Source organism: Staurois parvus, unplaced genomic scaffold, assembly GCF_062004578.1.
Source record: "Staurois parvus isolate SC_StPar_1 unplaced genomic scaffold, SC_StPar_1.0 ptg000938l, whole genome shotgun sequence".
NCBI lineage: Eukaryota > Metazoa > Chordata > Amphibia > Anura > Ranidae > Staurois > Staurois parvus.
In genome coordinates this window covers 315,365-336,756 of record NW_028318734.1, presented here as the reverse complement: position 1 = coordinate 336,756, position 21,392 = coordinate 315,365, and the positions used below count along the sequence as shown (strand labels likewise).

The 21,392-nt window shown below is 38.4% G+C and overlaps 1 protein-coding gene across 1 annotated transcript in view; it reads right to left on the bottom strand.

Annotated features, from left to right (window-relative positions):
* Positions 1-4,117: 4,117 nt before the first annotated feature.
* The window catches only part of LOC149441887 (ribosomal protein S6 kinase 2 beta-like), a 75,374-nt gene continuing 58,099 nt past the window's right edge, over positions 4,118-21,392 (bottom strand). The window contains exon 10 of the mRNA XM_089656790.1: positions 4,118-4,234. Coding sequence (XP_089512916.1) covers positions 4,118-4,234 — 117 coding nt within the window. The remainder of the gene's footprint in view (positions 4,235-21,392) is intronic.

Here is a 21,392-nt window from a genome sequence, read left to right as displayed (position 1 = left end):
TTACCTAGTTGGTGTTTTTGACTACAAGCTAGAAAATATAGGGAGCGTTTCCATACTTCCAACTATAAGGGCTCATGTACACTGCAGCTGATAAACTCGCATTCAGGAGCTGTTCAGCATTTTTTTTCAGCAGCCCCTGAACCCTTCCTAATGTTTTCCTATGGGTCCATGTACATACAGTCCTTTACAGGTGGTGGAGTTTACAGTCGTTTTTTTGAACGCACCAAACTTGCATTCAGGAGTAGATTTTACCAACGTTTCAAACGTCAAACGCTTGTAAATGGTGTTAACTGCGTTTATAAGCATTTGTGTTTAGAAGCGTTTTTTAACTGTTCCATGTCCAGATGCTGTCCAGAGCCTTTTTTCCTCATCAGAAATGCATGCAAAGCATTTTCCATGTATTCAAATGGACCCTGTACACCAGCGCAGTCAGTTCCAGGTTTTGCGTGAAGGAAAAAATGGTAGAACGAGCCGCATTATGCTCATGATGGGATCCATAGTGACTACAACCAGAAAAGACAGGTCATCTCAACACATACTGCTCTCTCTACTTCTGCTCTCTCTATTTTTCTCAAAATGTCTGAAATACTTAATTTTTTACTATTTGTCAGTGCATTCTAGGCATTTGGGAAGGTCTCCTGAGGTTATCTTTAAAAAACACTTCTAAATGCAAACGCGCATAAATGCGATATGCAAACGCGGCTAAACAGATGTTTTTTGACCAAAGTTTTCCAGCAGTCAGTTTCCATCGTTCAGAAGAGTTTTCCAAATGCCCCGTGTACATGAGCCCTAATTATACAGCAGAAACATTGGATTGTAAAGTGTCAATTATGAACTGTATTGTAGTTATCATCGTATAGGAGGTGTGTATATTGCCACTCATATCATTTCATGTTTGCAAATCAAGCACTGTAGAGGTTATGACTACTTCACGATGGAGCTACCTGAATCATCCTGATGTATTTTGCTTTATTTGCGGAGAGTGAACCCTGAAAGCCAGTAGGAAACCTATTTCTGAGTTTATGAAGAGATTGTATGATTTCAGGATCCTGCAGACTGTCAGCTGTGCTCACCAGAACCCTCACAGTTCATTGAGAACTACAAGCCATGTGCTGCAAAGTCAAAAGTTGCTTGTAGTTCATTCATTCACAGGAAACTACTGGTTTGGACAAAAAAAACCCAAAAAAACAATGTATACCCAGCTTACAAATATGCCTTGTGTTAGGAGATGCCGTAACACTTTAGTGAAGATAAAATGTTCCTACATATGTGGATTGTTTGGTCACATTGCAAGATATTGTTAATCATCTTATAGAGAAAATAAACTGAACCAGATAAATGTAGAACAATGAGGTGTGATATTGAGGTGTACTCACCACACTGGGGTGTTGTAAGTATGAAAAGCCTAGATCATCAGCCCATTCCAAACTATTGAGGCAGAAAAAGGAGGCAGAATCCTCAAGAGGAACCAATTACACTACAATGGAATCCTGCCAGAGCTGATAAAACCCAGGTCCCCAGTTGTACAAACCACAATGTGGTCCTGAGGGCCAATTACCACCCTCACGCATGGAAGACCTTATAACAGCCTGCCATAAGAGTGGAGGCCAGTACAATCCCACCAACTACAGAAGGATATGTGTCAGCAGCACACTGGGAAAACTATTCAACAGTATCCTGAACAACAGAATCTCCAACTTCCTAACACCACATAACAGCCTCAGCAGAAGCCAGGCAGGGTTCATGCCAAAGGGAAATGGTAACTATAGTGCTGTCAATCAACCATGGGTCTGAGGGGTGTGGGAAAAGCCTATAGAGGTTTAAAAAGTTCCAAAGGCAATAATAAAGTGGGTAGAAAATAACGCTGATCCCCTAGAACAGGTCATCAGTCACCTATATAGTGAATACAAGAAATACAGAAAGGGGTGCACCCATCTAAATGTTGGCTATTTATTAAAATAAACCGATAAAATGCATTCACTGCAAAATAGGAAAGTAGGCATATCTGTGTGTGGAGAAGACATCTCAGTATCCTGGCACACACAGATATGCCTACTTTCCTGATTTTGCATTGAGTGAATTTTAATAATTTTATCAATTTATTTTAATAAACAGCCTACATTTAGATGGGTGCGCCCCTTCTGGCTTTCTAGGGTTCATGTAAAACCATCACTCCAGAGACCACATCTACACCCTGCACCCCTCACCAAGAACCATGTCCACACTACAAAACATGGGGAAACATATGCCTGCTTTGTGTAGCACCCCAGGCTTGTTCCACAAGCTATTGGAGAGTGGAATAGGAGGGAAAATATATGACGTCATCAAGAACTCATATACTGAGAACGGATGCAGCCTAAAGGTGAATAAAAAAGAACAGACCACTTCCAGCAGATCCATGGAGTCAGACAAGGCTGCAGTCTAAGCCCAACTCTCTTCAGCATATACCTCAATGAACTGGCTGAAGCTCTAATTCCCTTCTCACGTAGAATATCTATACATGGCACCGGGGTTTGGTGGATTTGTGGAGAAAGAAAGAGGAAGAGACAGAGGGAGACAATTACTGATATAAATACAGTCACTGATGATGAACCCAATTCATGAAATACATAAAGTATGGCAAAGTGGTTGACTTATCCATATGTATCTTCCCACATCTCAGAGCACAGCATGTCCTTCTACACCTGGCTGGCAGCACAAAGTGTTGTTAGCTCAAACAGGAATTTAGGAGCTCACAGGACGTCTGGCAGGATCAACATGTATTTTTCTGTACAGAGAAAAAGAAAGAGCACCACCCAGTGCATAGGAGGAGTAACTACTCATATATGTACAAGTTACACTCCTCATGTACCAGGAAGGGGCCTTGTTCATCCATTGGGGCTAGTCCAGACTTGTCAGCTAAACAAATAAACACAATACTATAACAAAACATAGAAATTATCTGAAAAAAATTAAAATACGAATATGGCATTTATAGTGACAAACAGCTTGTGGTTAGTCCTGAAGAACTACTTCTCTACAGAAAAACTGATTATCCTGCAGTAAATAATGTTATAAATATATATGAAATGCTTATTAATTCTAAGGTTACAGACACGGGCTTTAGAGGCATTTTGTGTCATTTGGAAAATAGACCTGGAATAGACAATCCTAGCAAATAAAGCAATATACAAAGGAATAGAGACTTGCACCAACCAAGATGTAACCATCCTTCAACTGATTCACTGCTATATTTTGGTAAAACACATCAAACTCAGGTTCCTGAGAGTAACTGCAGTAAACATGTGATATTTGTCTTGCCAATGTCATATCAAAATGGATCTGTCAACCAAACAAAATATTTAATAGTGGAATGCTAAGGAGTATACAAGAGTCCTGCTATTACCATTGTTCACTAGAAGACCACTTATATCATCCTCTTTAATTCTGATTTCACGTTAATACTCATAACTACAAGGTGTTACAACATTCAAGTTAGTTAATTAGTATATTTTGATGGCACATCAGAAGAGAGAATGAGGAGAACAGAGGGATTGGGTTCCAAAAAAGGGCTAATCCCTTTAAATGAGGAAAGCTGGGAGCCATGCTTTGGATGGATGTACCATGCCTTTATTAAAAAGAATTGGTGGTAGATATGGTGGTGCAAAGAGTAATGTCTACACACTTAGTGCAGAACTAGCAGTGTGACATGCCCCTAATAGTTTGAATTGTGGAGCTCACTACTATAAAATACATATAGAATCATATAACTCCCTAATTTAATAAGGAAAGCCACATACCTGAGAAAGTAGATCATGTGAAGTTCTTTCAGGCGATTCATCTCCTAACAATTCTTCATCATTCGATATCTACTGAACCAACATGTAAAATGAACTCCTCATCAAACATGATTAGAGCCTATGACATGTTGTTTTTCTGTGGCTCTGGAATCATCTCAGACTGGGATACAGAAGTGATGATCAAACGGTGAGACGTGGAGCTGATGGTTAACATGATGGACTCAATGTCCTGTGAGGTGTTCAGATGGGAAGCCTCACACAAGGGTTCATCAGTTTGAGCAGAATATTTTTCTATGGGATCCTCATTGTCTTGTCTTGTGGTTTCTGCTTTCCAGCCTTCACTCATGTATTTCAGCAGGTTGACTTCTTTCAGTATAGTCAATGGTCAAAAGATCACTAAACATCCATCGTATCCCAAAGCCAACCTTGGTCAATGCTTTAGGAGAATTGTGCATCTGGAAATTAACAAAAGTTATATATTTTTCATCATCGGAAATGACATGGAAGCTCCCCAGTAAGTAAACAATAGATGACTGCTCCAAATGCCCACACATCAAGGCTGCCATCCATATAAAATAAATATGAAAATATCCATATGAAAATAAAATAAAATAGAAAAAAACAGAGGGAACATGATCAACAAAAGTGATGGGATGCAGTATATACAGTAAGCAGACAATGGACAATAGTACAGGTGGACCCCCCAGGAAGACAATAGGAACAGTAAACACTGGCAGTGTTATCCTAATGACTACCACAACCAATTCAACAGACAATGTTAGCTGTGCAGGACCTCAAGAGTAAATTTGAACTTATAATAAAGTATTCTAGATGCAACGGTTATTAAAAACACAATCCAATGAATATGTATCTGCCAAACAGATCACACATACACAGCTCCATACACTAGAACATTTTTTAACCTCACACAGAAAGACCAAAACTCATATTTATTTAAAATAATTGGAAGTAACGTCTATGAATTTCCATTTTTTCAGCAATGAAAATGTTTAAAACATTTAAATTCCCCTCATAAAATACAATGTGTTCATTAACATAAATAATAACAAAAAAAACACTGTTAGGGATATTATTTAAAAAAAAAAAGTCAAGCTTTATTGCCTTATAAAATAAAAAAATCCAAGAGAATAAAAATAAGTAAACATTTTTACAAAAACAAAACAGCTTTCTGTGACTTCCTAATGTCACCAACAAAAACACAAATCCAAGAAACTGAAGTAAGTTGAGCAAAAAAGAAACAAATCAAACCCAAATTTCCCACTCACGATATCCTCCCATTTTATTGATCTGTTTTTAATGTACTTTCCAATATAATTTGGGGATATCTAAATATTTTTTTAAACATTCTGTGGTGTATCCATATTTTTTGAGTTCTCCCTCCTTGATTTGGAGTTCTTCCAATACCAGCTAATAAAACAAAAGGTACCTAGTTTATCTGTGCTACATGGAAAACCCTCACTTGAGTGTTCTGACAAATGGACACAAATTAAGTTACCCAAAATGTAAATACTTTACTAAATTATATCACTAGAGATAATAGATCTCAGAGAACGTTCATAGTTATAGCAACCTTCCAGCACATCTTTTTGGAGGGAAAATTACAGGGTCTCCAATGGTCAAGTTAGACATTCCTGAAAGGCTGGACACCCTTACTGCATATCTAACCAAGAGGATCCTTTGAAATGGGTATCTGGAAAACAAAGAGATCTGGACCCCCTTGTCTACATAACAATCCAGGCACCAAATAGTCTCAGTCTATTGTCACACCTAGCATACAGTATCACCTGTAATCAATAGAATATCCCCCCTGGGCAGCTTACATACAAATAAACAATTCCCATCTATCTTCACAACCCGGACAGATAAGACAACGTATTACACAACCATATCGATCAAACTCTAAATAAAATATATTTTCTATTATAAAATTATTTATATCTGTCAATGGAGATCTCATATACATTTATATTGCAACTCATGTGGACCCTTTTGTTTAATTCAACAGGAGTACAACATTGTACATAAAAATCTCACAGGTCTAATGCTATGAGCTCTTGCTGAGAACATAAAGATCACATTGACCGGGAAAGTTCCTGAAAATGTTTTTTTTAAGGTTCCTGAAAACAGATTGTGGTCCATTCTGAGACTTCATAGTTTAATAGAGCGTGTTCTAGAGAAGTGCCACTAATATCTTCTGATGGCCTTTAGCATGGCGTCTCCTATCTTGTACTCGGTACAAAAAGTGAAGCAACAATTTTCCATGTTTTATATGATGGTTTTATATGATGGAAGTATCTGCCAGAAATATTGGTGGCCACCAAGCTACTTCTGGCAGCAGATACACCTTTCCATCAATGCTGGCCAATGTTTATTACATTCCTTCCTGAAGGACTTTTAGCAAAAAATGAGTCTTTTGACCCCCAGTTACTAAGAGGAAGAAGAAGAGGAAAAAGAAGAGGAAGAAGAGGATGATGATGAAGAAGAAGAGGAGGAAGAAGAAGAGGATGAAGAAGAGAAAGAAGAAGAAAAGGAAGAAAAGGAGGAAGAAGAAGAGGAGGATAAAGAAGAAGAAGAAGAGGATGAAGAAGAGAAAGAAGAAGAGGAAGAAGAAGAGGATGAAGAAGAAAAGGATGAAGAAGAAGAGGATGAAGAAGAAGAAGCAGAAGAAGAAGAGGATGAAGAAGAAGAAAAGGAGGAAGAAGGAGGAAGAAGAATAGGAAGAAGATGATGATGAAGAATAAGAGAATGAAGAAGAGGAAGAAGAAGCGGAAGAAGGAGAGGATGAAGAAGATGAAGAAGAGGATGAAGAAAAGGAAGCAGAAGAAGAGGAGGATGAAAAAGAGGAAGACTTGAAGAAGAAGAGGATGAAGAAGAAGTAGAAGAAGCAGAAAAAAAGAGGATGAAGAAGAAGAGGAGGAAGAAGAAGAATAGGAAGAAGAGGAAGAGGAAGAGGATGAAGAAGAAGAAAAAGTAGAAGAAGCAGAAGAAGAAGAGGATGAAGAAGAGGAAGAAAAAAAAGAAGAGGATGAAGAAGGGGAAGAAGAAGAGGAAGCAGAAAATGAAGAAGAAGAAGAAGAAGAGAAGAGGATGAAGAAAAGAAGAAGAAGAGGAAGAAGAAGAAGAAGAAGAGGATGAAGAAGAAGAGGATGAAGAAGAAGAAGAACAGGATGAAGAAGAGGAAGAGGATAAAGACGAAGAAGAGGATAAAGAAGAAGCTGAAGAAGAGGATGAAGAAGATGAAGAAGAGGATGAAGAAGAAAAAGAAGAGGATGAAGAAGAAGAGGATGAAGAAGAAGAGGATGAAGAAGCAGAAGAAGATGATGATGAAGAAGAAGAAGAGGATGAAAAAAAAGAAGAAGAAGAGGATGAAGAAGAAGAAGCATAAGAAGAAGAGGATGAAGAAGCAGAAGTAGAAGAAGAAGAAGAGGATGAAGAAGAAGAAGAGGATGAAAAAGAGGAAGAAGAATAATAGGAAGAAGAAGAGGATGATGAAGAAGAAGAGGATCAAGAAGAAGAGGATGAAGAAGAAGAAGAAGAAGAGGATGAAGAAGATAAAGAAGAGGATGAAGAAGAAGAGGAAGTGGAAGAATAGGATGAATAAGCTGAAGAAGAGGATGAAGAGGAAGAAGAGGATAAAGAAGAAGAGGATGATGAAGAAGAAGAGGATGAAGAAGAGGAAGAAGAAGAGGACGAAGAGGATAATGAAGAAGAAGAGGAGGAAGAAGAAGAATAGGAAGAAGAAGAGGATGAAGAAGAGAAAGAAGAAGAGGATGAAGAAGAGCATGAAGAAAAGGAAGAAGAAGAGGAGGATAAAGAAGAAGAAGAGGATGAAGAAGAGGAAGAAGAAGAAGAGGATGAAGAAGCAGAAGAAGAGGATGAAGAAGCAGAAGAAGAGGATGAAGAAGAAGAAGAAGTAGAAGAGCAAAAGAAGAAGAGGATGAAGAAGAAGAATAGGAAGAAGAAGATGATGAAGAAGAAGAGAATGAAGAAGAGGAAGAAGAAGAGGATGAGGAAGATGAAGAAGAGGATGAAGAAAAGGAAACAGAAGAAGAGGAGGATGAAGAAGAGGAAGAGAAAGAGGATGAAGAAGCAGAAGAAGAAGAGGATGAAGAAGAAGAAGAAGAAGCAGAAGAAGAGGATGAAGAAGAAGAGGAGGAAGAAGAACAGGAAGAGCAGGAAGAAGAAGAGGATGATGAAGAAGAAGAAGAAGCAGCAGAAGAAGAGGATGAAGTAGAAGAAGCAGCAGAAGAAGAGGATGAAGTAGAAGAAGCAGAAGAAGAAGAGAATGAAGAAGAAGAAGAGGATGAAGAAGAGGATGAACAGGAGGAAGAAAAAGAAGAGGAAGAAGAAGAAGAGGATGTAGAAGCAGAAGAAGAGGATGAAGAAGAGGAAGAAGAAGAGGACGAAGAAGAAGAAGAGGACGAAGAAGAAGAAGAAGAGGATGAAGAAGAAGAGTAAGAAGAAGAAGAAGAAGAGGATGATGATGAAGAATAAGAGGATGATGAAGAAGAAGAAGAAAAAGAAGAGGAGGAAGAAAAAGAGGAAGAAGACGAGGATGATGAAGAAGAAGAGGATGAAGAAGAATAGGAAAAAGAAGAGGAAGAAGAGGATGATGATGAAGAAGAATAGGAAGTAGAAGAGGATGAAGAAGAAGAGGAAGAAAAAGAGGAAGAAGAAGAGGATGAAGAAGATGAAGAAGAGGATGAAGAAAAGGAAGAAGAAGAAGAGGAGGATGAAGAAGAAGAGGGCGAAGAAGAAGAAGAAGAAGAAGAAGAAGAAGAAGAGGAAGAAGAAGAGAATGAAGAAGCAGAAGAGGATGAAGAATCAGAAGAAGAAGAGGATGAAGAAGAAGAAGAAGAAGAAAAAGAGGATGAAGAAGAAGAAGAAGAAGAGGAGGAAGAAGTAGAACAGGAAGAAGAGGAAGAAGAAGAGGATGATGATGAAGAAGAAGAAGAAGCAGAAGAAGAAGAGGATGAAGAAGAAGAAGAGGATGATGAAGAAGAAAAAGATGAAGAAGAGGAAGAAGAAGAATAGGAAGAAGAAGAGGATGAAGAAGAAGAAGAAGAGGATGAAGAAGAGAATGAAGAGGAAGAAGAAGAGGATGATGAAGAAGAAGAGGATGAAGAAGAATAGGAAGAAGAAAAAGAGGATGAAGAAAAAGAAGACGATGAAGAAGAGGATGAAGAGGAAGAAGAATAAGAGGAAGATGAAGAAGAAGAGGATGAAGAAGAGGAAGAGGATGAGGAGGAGGAAGAAGAAGAGGATGAAGAAGAGGATGAAGAAGAAGAAGAGGATGATGATGAAGAAGAAGAGGATGAAGAAGCAAAAGAAGAGGATGAAGAAGAAGAAAAAGAAGCAGAAGAACAAAAAAGGATGAAGAAGAAGAAGAACATGAAGAAGAGGAAGAAGAAGAGGATGATGAAGAAGAAGAAGCAGAAGAAGAAAAGGATGAAGTAGAAGAAGCAGAAGAAAAAGAAGAGGATGATGAAGAAGAGGATGAAGAAGAGGATGAAGAAGCAGAAGAAGAGGATGAAGAAGAATATGAAGAAGAGGAAGAAAAAGAAGCTGAAGAAGAGGATGAAGAAGAAGAAGAAGAGGATGAAGAAGAAGAAGAAAAAGAAGAAGAGGAGGAAGAAGAAGAACAGGAAGAAGAGAAAGAAGAAGAGAATGACGAAGAAGAGGATGATGAAGAAGAGGAAGAAGAAGAGGAAGAAGAGGATGATGAAGAAGAAGAGGAGGAAGAAGAAGAATAGAAAGAAGAAGAGGATGAAGAAGAGGAAAAAGAAGAGGAAATAGAAGAGCATGAAGAAGATGAAGACGAGGATGAATAAAAGGAAAAAGAAGAAGAGAAGGATGAATAAGAGGAAGAAGAGGATGATGAAGAATTAGAAGTAGCAGAAGAAGAAGAGGATGAAGAAAAAGAGGAGGAAGAAGAAGAACAGGAAGAAGTGGAAGAAGAGGATGAAGACGAAGAAGAAGCAGAAGAAGAAGAAGAGGATGAAGTAGAAGAAGCAGAGAAAGAAGAGGATGAAGAAGAGGATGAAGAAGAGGAAGAAGAAGAATAGGAAGAATAAGAGGATAAAGAAGAAGAGGATGAAAAGGAAGAAGAAGAAGAAGAAGAGGATGATGATGAAGAAGTGGATGAAGAAGAGGAAGGAGAAGAAGAGGATGAAGAAGAAGAGGATGAATAAGAAGAGGATGATGAATAAGAAGAGAATGGAGAAGAGGATGAAGAAGAAGAGGATGAAGAAGAGGATGAAGAAGAAGAAGTAGAAGATGATGAAGAACAGGATGAAGAAGAGGAAGAAGAAGAGGATGAAGAATAAGAAGAGGATAAAGAAGAGGATGAAGAAGAAGAGGATGATGATGAAGAAGAAGAGGATGAAGAAGAGGATGAATAAAAGGATGATGATGAAGAAGAAGAGGATGAAGAAGAAGAAGAGGATGAAAAAGAAGAGGAAGAGGATGAAGAAGCAGAAGAAGAGGATGAAGTAGAAGAAGAAGAGGAGGAAGAAGATCAGGAACAAGAGGAAGAAGAAGAAGAAGAAGAAGAAGCAGAATAAGAGGATGAAGTAAAAAAAAAGCAGCAGAAGAAGAGGATGAAGTAGAAGAAGCCGAAGAAGAAGAAGAAGAGGATGATGATGAAGAAGAGGATGAAGAAGAGGATGAAGAAGAGAATGAAGAGGATAAAGAAGAGAATGAAGAGGATGAAGAAGAGAATGAAGAGGAAGAAGCAGAAGAAGAAGAGGATGAAGTAGAAGAAGCAGAAGAAGAGGATGATGAAGAAGAAGAGGATGAAGAAGAATAGGAAGAAGAAGAGGATGAAGAAAAAGAAGAAGATGAAGAAGAGGATGAAGAAGAAGAAGAGGAGGAAGAAGAAGAATAATAGAAAAAAGTAGAGGATGATGAAGTAGAAGAGGATGAAGAAGAGGAAGAAGAAAAGGAAGTAGAAGAGCAAGAAGAAGATGAAGACGAGGATAAAGAAAAGGAAGAAGAAGAAGAGAAGGATGAAGAAGAGGAAGAAGAAGAAGAGGATGAAGAAGAAGAAGAGGATGAAGAAGAAGAAGAGGAAGAAGAAGAGGATGAAGAAGAAGACGAAAAAGAAGAAGAGGAGGAAGAAGAAGAACAGGAAGAAGAGGAAGAAGAAAAAGAGGATGACGAAGAAGAGGATGATGAAGAAGAAGAAGAGGACGAAGAAGAGGAAGAAGAGGATGATGAAGAAGAAGAATAGAAAGAAGAAGATGATGATGAAGAAGAAGAGGATGAAGAAGAGGAAGAAGAAGAGGAAATAGAAGAGCATGAAGAAGATGAAGATGAGGATGAAGAAAAGGAAGAAGAAAAAGAGAAGGATGAAGAAGAGGAAGAAGAAGAGGAGGAAGAAGAGGATGATGAAGAATAAGAGGATGAAGAAGAAGAAGAAGAAGAGGATGAAAAAGAAGCAGAAGTAGCAGAAGAAGAAGAGGATGAAGAAGAAGAGGAGGAAGAAGAAGAACAGGAAGAAGAGGAAGAAGAGGATGAAGATGAAGAAGAAGCAGAAGAAGAAGAGGATGAAGTAGAAGTAGAAGAAGCAGAGAAAGAAGAGGATGAAGAAGAGGAAGAAGAAGAATAGGAAGAATAAGAGGATGAAGAAGAAGAGGATGAAAAGGAAGAAGAAGAAGAAGAAGAGGATGATGATGAAGAAGAGGATGAAGAAGAGGAAGGAGAAGAAGAGAATGAAGAAGAAGAGGATGATGAAGAAGAAGAGAATGGAGAAGAGGATGATGAAGCAGAAGAAGAAGAAGCAGAAGAAGAGGATGAAGTAAAAAAAAAAAGCAGCAGAAGAAGAGGATGAAGTAGAAGAAGCAGAAGAAGAGGATGATGAAGAAGAAGAGGATGAAGAAGAATAGGAAGAAGAAGAGGATGAAGAAAAAGAAGAGGATGAAGAAGAGGATGAAGAGGAGGAAGAAGAAGAATAATAATAGAAAAAAGAAGAGGATGATGAAGTAGAAGAGGATGAAGAAGAGGAAGAAGAAGAGGAAGTAGAAGAGCATGAAGAAGATGAAGACGAGGATAAAGAAAAGGAAGAAGAAGAAGAGAAGGATGAAGAAGAGGAAGTAGAAGAAGAAGAAGAGGATGAAAAAGCAGAAGAAGAGGACGAAGAAGAAGATGAAGAAGCAGAAGAAGAGGATGAAGAAGAGGATGAAGAAGAGGATAAAGAAGAGGATGAAGAAGAGGATAAAGAAGAGGAAGAAGAAGAGGATAAAGAAGAGGAAGAAGAAGAGGATGAAGAAGAAGAAGATGAAGAAGAGGATGAAGAAGAAGAAGAAGAGGATGAAGAAGAAGAAGAGGAAGAAGAAGAAGAGGAGGAAGAAGAAGAACAAGAAGGAGAGGAAGAAGAAGAGGATGACGAAGAAGAGGAGGATGAAGAAGAAGAGGATGAAGAAGAGGAAGAAGAGGATGATGAAGAAGAAGAGGAGGAAGAAGAAGAATAGAAAGAAGAAGAGGATGAGGAAGAAGAAGAGGAAATAGAAGCGCATGAAGAAGATGAAGACGAGGATGAAGAAAAGGAAGAAAAAGAGAAGGATGAAGAAGAGGAATAAGAAGAGGAGGAAGAAGAGGATGATGAAGAAGAAGAGGATGAAGAAGCAGAAGAAGAGGATGAAGAAGATGTAGAAGTAGCATAAGAAGAAGAGGATGAAGAAGAAGAGGAGGAAGAAAAAGAACAGGAAGAAGAGGATGAAGACGAAGAAGAAGCAGAAGAAAAAGAGGATGAAGTAGAAGTAGAAGAAGCAGAGAAAGAAGAGGATGAAGAAGAGGAAGAAGAAGAATGGGAAGAATAAGAGGATGAAGAAGAAGAGGATGAAAAGGAAGAAGAAGAAGAAGAGGATGATGATGAAGAAGAGGATGAAGAAGAGGAAGGAGAAGAAGAGAATGAAGAAGAAGAGGATGATGAAGAAGAAGAGAATGGAGAAGAGGATGAAGAAGAAGAAGAAGAAGAAGAAGAAGAAGAAGAGGATGAAGAAGATGATGATGATGAAGAAGATGATGATGAAGAAGAGGATGAAGAAGAGGAAGAAGAAGGGGATGAAGAAGAGGATGAAGAAGAAGAGGATGAAGAATAAGAAGAGGATGAAGAAGAAGAGGATGATGAAGAAGAAGAAGAGGAGGATGAAGAAGAAGAAGAAGATGAAAAAGAAGAGGAAGAGGATGAAGAAGAAGATAATGAAGAAGCAGAAGAATAAGAGGATGAAGAAGCAGAAGAAGAAGAGGATGAAGAAGCAGAAGAAGAAGAGGATGAAGAAGAAGAAGCAGAAGAAAAGGATGAAGAAGTGGAGGAAGAAGATCAGGAAGAAGAAGAAGAAGAAGAGGATGATGATGAAGAAGAAGTAGAAGAAGAAGCAGAAGAAGAGGATGAAGTAGAAGAAGCAGCAGCAGAAGAAGAGGATGAAGTAGAAGAGGATGATGAAGAAGAAGAGGATGAAGAAGAGGAAGAGGATGAAGAAGAGAATGAAGAGGAAGAAGCAGAAGAAGAAGAAGAAGAAGAGGATGATGAAGTAGAAGAAGCAGAAGAAGAGGATGATGAAGAAGAATAGGATGAAGAATAGGAAAAAGAAGAGGATGAAGAGGAAGAAGAGGAGGAAGAAGAAGAATAATAGAAAGAAGAAGAGGATGAAGAAGAGGATGAAGAAGAGGAAGAAGAAGAGCATGAAGAAGATGAAGAAAAGGAAGAAGAAGAAGAGAAGGATGAAGAAGAGGAAGAAGAAGAGGAAGAAGAAGAAGAGGATGAAGAAGAAGAAGAGGATGAAGAAGAAGAAAAAGAGAATGAAGCAGAAGAAGAAGAGGATGTAGAAGAAGCAGAAGAAGAAGAGGATGAAGAAGAAGAGGAGGAAGAAGAAGAACAGGAAGAAGAGGAAGAGGATGAAGACGAAGAAGAAGCAGAAGAAGAAGAGGATGAAGTAGAAGTAGAAGAAGCAGAGAAAGAAGAGGATGAAGAAGAGAAGAGGATGAAGGAGAGGAAGAAGAAGAATAGGAAGAATAAGAGGATATAGAAGAAGAGGATGAAAAGGAAGAAGAAGAGGATGATGATGAAGAAGAGGATGAAGAAGAGGATGAAGAAGAGGAAGGAGAAGAAGAGGATGAAGAAGAAGAGGATGATGAAGAAGAAGAGAATGGAGAAGAGGATGAAGAAGAAGAAGATGATGAAGAAGAAGAGGAAGAAGAAGAGGAAGAAGAAGAGGATGAAGAATAAGAAGAGGATGAAGAATAAGAGGATGAAGAAGAGGATGAAGAAGAAGATTAAGAAGAAGAGGATGAAGAAGAAGAAGAAGAAGAGGATGAAAAAGAAGAGGAAGATTATGAAGAAGATTATGTAGAAGCCGAAGAAGAAGAGGATGAAGAAGAAGAGGAAGAAGAGGATTAAGAAGTAGAAGAAGCAGAAGAAGAAGCAGAAGAAGAAGAGGATGAAGAAGATGAAGAAGAGGATGATGAAAAAGAAGAGGATGAAGAAGAGGAATTCCAGTACGGCAAAAAGTGTCCCTGCAGAGAGCTCCGCTATTTCTTTGACAGTTCCTTGACATTTATAGCGGTTACAAAAAAATGTATCTATTTGTTTCTGAATAAAAACATCTGTATTCTAAATGGATACAAATACATTTTTGCTATAACTGTCAAGGAACTGTCAAAGAAATAGCGGAGCTCTCTGCAGGGACACTTTTTGCAGGCTGTAGATGGGATGAAAATCGGCCAATTTTTTTTTACCGTTGTTGGTAACGTCGGCCGCTTGAACGATCGATTTTTCGTTTTTTAAAAGAAAAATCAGCCGATTTTCGACCCATCTATGGCCTGCATAAGTCACACAATTTCAAAGTCAGACTTGAAGAAGAATAGGATGAAGAAGAAGAAGTAGAAGAAGCAGAAGAAGAAGAGGATGATAAAGAAGAAGAGGAGGAAGAAGAAGAAAAGGAAGAAGAGGAAGAAGAAGAGGATGAAGAAGAAGAAGAAGAGGAAGAAGAAGAAGAAGCAGAAGAATAGGAGGAGGATGAAGAAGAAGAAGAAGTAGAAGAAGCAGAAGAAGAAGAGGATGATGAAGAAGAAGAGGATGAAGTAGAGGAAGAAGAAGAATAGGAAGAAGAGGATGAAGAAGAAGAGGATGAAGAAGAGGAAGAGGATGAAGAAGAGGATGAAGAAGAAGAGGATGAAGAAGAAGAAGAGGATGGAGAAGAGGATGATGAAGAAGAAGAAGAAGATGATGAAGAAGAGGAAGAATAGGAAGAAGAAGAAAAGAATGAAGAAGAAGCTGAAGAAGAGGATGATGATGATGAAGAAGAAAAGGATGTAGAAGAAAAAGAAGAGGATGAAGAAGCAGATGAAGAAGAGGATGAAGAAGCAGATGAAGAAGAAGTAGAAGAAGCAAAAGAAGAGGATGAAGAAGAAGAAGCAGATGCAAAAGAGGATGAAGAAGAAGAAGAAGAAGAGGATGATGAAGAAGAAGAGGATGAAGAAGATGAAGAAGAAGAGGATGAAAAAGAAGAAGAAGAGGATGAAGAAGAGAGTGAAGAAGAAGAGGATGAAGAAGAAGAAGAGGATGAAGAAGAAGAAGAAGAAGAAGAAGAAGATAAAGAAGAAGAAGAGGATGAAGAGGAAGATGAAGATTAAGAAGAGGATGAAGAAGCTGTAGAAGAGGATGAAGAAGAAGAAGAAGAAGAGGATGAAGAAGAGGATGAAGAAGAAGAGGATGAAGAAGAAGAAGAGGATGGAGAAGAGGATGATGAAGAAGAAGAAGATGATGAAGAAGAGGAAGAATAGGAAGAAGAAAAGAATGAAGAAGAAGCTGAAGAAGAGGATGTTGATGATGAAGAAGAAAAGGATGTAGAAGAAAAAGAAGAGGATGAAGAAGCAGATGAAGAAGAGGATGAAGAAGCAGATGAAGAAGAAGTAGAAGAAGCAAAAGAAGAGGATGAAGAAGAAGAAGCAGATGCAAAAGAGGATGAAGAAGAAGAAGAAGAAGAGGATGATGAAGAAGAAGAGGATGAAGAAGATGAAGAAGAAGAGGATGAAAAAGAAGAAGAAGAGGATGAAGAAGAGAGTGAAGAAGAAGAGGATGAAGAAGAAGAAGAGGATGAAGAAGAAGAAGAAGAAGAAGATAAAGAAGAAGAAGAGGATGAAGAGGAAGATGAAGATTAAGAAGAGGATGAAGAAGCTGTAGAAGAGGATGAAGAAGAAGAAGAAGAGGATGAAGAAGAGTATGAAGAAGAAGAGGATGAAGAAGAAGAAGAGGATGGAGAAGAGGATGATGAAGAAGAAGAAGATGATGAAGAAGAGGAAGAATAGGAAGAAGAAGAAAAGAATGAAGAAGAAGCTGAAGAAGAGGATGTTGATGATGAAGAAGAAAAGGATGTAGAAGAAAAAGAAGAGGATGAAGAAGCAGATGAAGAAGAGGATGAAGAAGCAGATGAAGAAGAAGTAGAAGAAGCAAAAGAAGAGGATGAAGAAGAAGAAGCAGATGCAAAAGAGGATGAAGAAGAAGAAGAAGAAGAAGAAGAGGATGATGAAGAAGAAGAGGATGAAGAAGATGAAGAAGAAGAGGATGAAAAAGAAGAAGAAGAAGAGGATGAAGAAGAGAGTGAAGAAGAAGAGGATGAAGAAGAAGAAGAGGATGAAGAAGAAGAAGATAAAGAAGAAGAAGAGGATGAAGAGGAAGATGAAGAGGATGGAGAAGAAGAGGAAGAAGAAGAAGAGGATGAAGAAGAAGAGGAGGAAGAAAAAGAATAGGAAGAAGAGGAAGAAGAAGAGGATGAAGAAGAAGAAAAAGTAGAAGAAGCAGAAGAAGAAGAGGATGAAGAAGAAAAAGAAGAGAATGAAGAAGGGGAAGAAGAAGAGTAGGCAGAAAATGAAGAAGAAGAAGAAGAAGAGAAGAGGATGAAGAAAAGAAGAAGAAGAGGAAGAAGAAGAGGAAGAAGAAGAAGAAGAGGATGAAGAAGAAGAAGAAGAAGAGGATGAAGAAGAAGAAGAAGAACAGGATGAAGAAGAGGAAGAGGATAAAGACAAAGAAGAGGATAAAGAAGAAGCTGAAGAAGAGGATGAAGAAGCTGAAGAAGAGGATGAAGAAGAAAAAGAAGAGGATGAAGAAGAAGAAGAGGATGAAGAAGAAGAGTATGAAGAAGCAGAAGAAGAAGATGATGAAGAAGAAGAAGAAGAAGAAGAAGAGGATGAAAAAAAAGAAGAAGAAGATGATGAAGAAGAAGAAGCATAAGAAGAAGAGGATGAAGAAGAAGAAGTAGAAGAAGAAGAAGAGGATGAAGAAGAAGAAGAGGATGAAAAAGAGGAAGAAGAAGAATAGGAAGAAGAAGAGGATGATGAAGAACAAGAGGATGAAGAAGAAGAGGATGAAGAAGAAGAGGATGAAGAAGATAAAGAAGAGGATGAAGAAGAGGAAGAAGAGGATGATGAAGAAGAAGAGGAGGAAGAAGTAGAATAGAAAGAAGAAGAGGATGAAGAAGAGGATGATGAAGAGGAAGAAGAAGAGGAAATAGAAGCGCATGAAGAAGATGAAGACGAGGATGAAGAAAAGGAAGAAGAAGAAGAGGAATAAGAAGAGGAAGAAGAAGAGGATGATGAAGAAGAAGAGGATGAAGAAGCAGAAGAAGAAGAAGAGGATGAAGAAGATGTAGAAGTAGCAGAAGAAGAAGAGGATGAAGAAGAAGAGGAGGAAGAAGAAGAACAGGAAGAAGAGGAAGAAGAGGATGAATACGAAGAAGAATCAGAAGAAGAAGAGGATGAAGTAGAAGTAGAAGAAGCAGAGAAAGAAGAGGATGAAGAAGATGAAGAAGAAGAAGAGGATGAAGAAGAGGAAGAAGAAGAATAGGAAGAATAAGAGGATGAAGAAGAAGAGGATGAAAAGGAAGAAGAAGAAGAAGAAGAGGATGATGATGAAGAAAAGGATGAAGAAGAGGAAGGAGAAGAAGAGAATGAAGAAGAAGAAGAGGATGAAGAAGAAAAAGTAAAGATGATGAAGAAGAGGATGAAGAAGAGGAAGAAGAAGAGGATGAAGAATATGAAGAGGATGAAGAAGAGGATGAAGAATAAGAAGAGGATGAAGAAGAGGATGAAGAAGAAGATAATGAAGAAGCAGAAGAAGAAGAGGATGAAGAAGAAGAAGCAGAAGAAAAGGATGAAGAAGTGGAGGAAGAAGATCAGGAAGAAGAGGAAGAAGAAGAAGAGGATGATGAAGAAGAAGAAGAAGTAGAAGAAGAAGCAGAAGAAGAGGATGAAGTAGAAGAAGCAGCAGAAGAAGAGGATGAAGTAGAAGAAGCAGAAGAAGAAGAAGAAGAAGAGGATGATGAAGAAGAAGAGGAAGAGGATGAAGAAGAGAATGAAGAGGAAGAAACAGAAGAAGAAGAGGATGAAGTAGAAGAAGCAGAAGAAGAGGATGATGAAGAAGAATAGGATGAAGAAGAATAGGAAGAAGAAGAAGAGGATAAAGAAAAAGAAGAGGATGAAGAGGAAGAAGAGGAGGAAGAAGAAGAATAATAGAAAGAAGAAGAGGATGAAGAAGAGGAAGAAGAAGAGGATGAAGAAGAGGAAGAAGAAGAGCATGAAGAAGATGAAGACGAGGATGAAGAAAAGGAAGAAGAAGAAGAGAAGGATGAAGAAGAGGAAGAAGAAGAGGAAGAAGAAGAAGAGGATGAAGAAGAAGAAGAGGATGATGAAGAAGAAGAGAATGAAGAAGCAGAAGAAGAGGATGAAGAAGCAGAAGAAGAAGAGGATGTAGAAGAAGCAGAAGAAGAAGAGGATGAAGAAGAAGAGGAGAAAGAAGAAGAACAGGAAGAAGAGGAAGAGGATGAAGACGAAGAAGAGGCAGAAGAAGAAGAGGATGAAGTAGAAGTAGAAGAAGCAGAGAAAGAAGAGGATGAAGTAGAAGAAGAGGATGAAGGAGAGGAAGAAGAAGAATAGGAAGAATAAGAGGATATAGAAGAAGAGGATGAAAAGGAAGAAGAAGAAGAGGATGATGATGAAGAAGAGGATGAAGAAGAGGATGAAGAAGAGGATGAAGAAGAAGAGGATGATGAAGAAGAAGAGAATGGAGAAGAGGATGAAGAAGATGATGAAGAAGAAGAGGAAGAAGAAGAGGATGAAGAATAAGAAGAGGATGAAGAAGAGGATGAAGAATAAGAGGATGAAGAAGAGGATGAAGAAGAGGATTAAGAAGAAGAGGATGAAGAAAAAGAAGAAGAGGATGAAAAAGAAGAGGAAGATTATGAAGAAGAAGATAATGAAGAAGCCGAAGAAGAAGAGGATGAAGAAAAAGAGGAAGAAGAGGATTAAGAAGTAGAAGTAGCAAAAGAAGAAGCAGAAGAAGAAGAGGATGAAGAAGAGGATGATGAAAAAGAAGAGGATGAAGAAGAGGAATTCCAGTACGGCAAAAAGTGTCCCTGCAGAGAGCTCCGCTATTTCTTTGACAGTTCCTTGACATTTATAGCGGTTACAAAAAAATGTATCTATTTGTTTCTGAATACAAACATCTGTATTCTAAATGGATACAAATACATTTTTGCTATAACTGTCAAGGAACTGTCAAAAAAATAGCGGAGCTCTCTGCAGGGACACTTTTTGCCGGCTGTAAACGGGATGAAAATCGGCCAATTTTTTTTTACCGTTGTTGGTAACGTCGGCCGCTTGAACGATCGATTTTTTGTTTTTTAAAAGAAAAATCAGCCGATTTTCGACCCATCTATGGCCTGCATAAGTCACACAATTTCAAAGTCAGACTTGAAGAAGAAGAGGATGAAGAAGAAGAAGCAGAAGAAGAAGAGGATGATAAAGAAGAAGAAGAAGAGGAGGAAGAAGAAGAAAAGGAAGAAGAGGAAAAAGAAGAAGAAGAAGAAGAGGAAGAAGAAGAAGAATAGGAGGATGATGAAGAAGAAGAAGAAGTAGAAGAAGCAGAAGAAGAAGAGGATGATGAAGAAGAAGAGGATGAAGAAGAATAGGAAGAAGAAGAGGATGAAGAAGAAGAGGATGAAGAAGAGGAAGAGGATGAAGAAGAAGAGGATGAAGAAGAAGAGGATGGAGAAGAGGATGATGAAGAAGAAGAAGATGATGAAGAAGAGGAAGAAGAAGAGGAAGAAGAAGAAGAAGAAAAGAATGAAGAAGAAGCTGAAGAAGAGGATGATGATGAAGAAGAAGAGGATGAAGAAGAAGAAGAAGAGGATGAAGAAGCAGATGAAGAAGAGGTTGAAGAAGCAGATGAAGAAGAGGTAGAAGAAGCAAAAGAAGAGGATGAAGAAGAAGAAGAAGAAGAAGCAGATGCAAAAGAGGATGAAGAAGAAGAAGAAGAGGATGATGAAGAAGAAGATGAAAAAGAAGAAGAAGAGGATGAAGAAGAGGGTGAAGAAGAAGAGGATGAAGAAGAAGAAGAAGAAGAAGAGGATAAAGAAGAAGAAGAGGATGAAGAGGAAGATGAAGATTAAGAAGAGGATGAAGAAGCTGTAGAAGAGGATGAAGAAGAAGAAGAAGAGGATGAAGAAGAGGAAGAAGAAGAAGAAGAAAAAGAAGAAGAGGAGGATGAAGAATAAGAGGATGGAGAAGAAGAGGAAGAAGAAGAAGAGGATGAAGAAGAGGATGAAGAAGAAGAGGAAGAAGAGGAAGAGGATGAAGAATAATAATAAGAAGAAGAGGATGAAGAAGAAGAGGATGAAGAAGAAGAGGATGAAGAAGAAGAAGAGGATTATGAAGAAGAAGAAGAAGAGGATGAAGAAAAAGAAGAGGATGAAGAAGCAGAAGAAGAAGAGGATGAAGCAGAAGAAGAAGAAGATGATGAAGAAGAGGATGAAGAAGAGGAAGAAGAATAGGATGAAGAATAGGAATTCCAGTCCGGCAAAAAGTGTCCCTGCAGAGAGCTCCGCTATTTCTTTGACAGTTCCTTGACATTTATAGCGGTTGCAACAATGTATCTATTTGTTTCTGAATAAAAACATCTTTATCCTAAATGGATACAAATACATTGTTGCAACCGCTATAAATGTCAAGGAACTGTCAAAGAAATAGCGGAGCTCTCTGCAGGGACACTTTTTGCCGGCTGTAGACGGGATGAAAATCGGCCGATTTTTTTTTACCGTTGCTGGTAACTTCGGCCGCTTGAACGACCAATTTTTCGTTTTTTAAAAGAAAAATCGGCCAATTTTCAACCCATCTATGGCCTGCATAAGTCACACAATTTCAAAGTTTGACTTGATATGACTGGGGCTTAGTGCCGGTCATACCAAAGCAATTTCAGGTGTGATTTGGGAATTGAAATCGCATGTAATGGATGTGAATGTCTTAACCTGTGCGATTTGCTGTGGCACGATTTCTAAAGTAGTTCTGGCGTGACTTTTTCTGCAGTTTTGTTGCGATTTCACATACATAGAATAGAATGGAAATCACACGGCAAATCGCAAGAAATCATTGAAAATTGTCACAAGAAGCAATAAAGTCTTCAGAAATCTCACAGAAATCACGCAATTTTATATTACTGCCATGTGACCGGTAACTTAGTGCCTTGTCATACCGGTGTGAGTTGGGAATTGGAAATTGCGCAGCAAATCGCAAGAAATCATTGAAAATCCTCACAAGTCA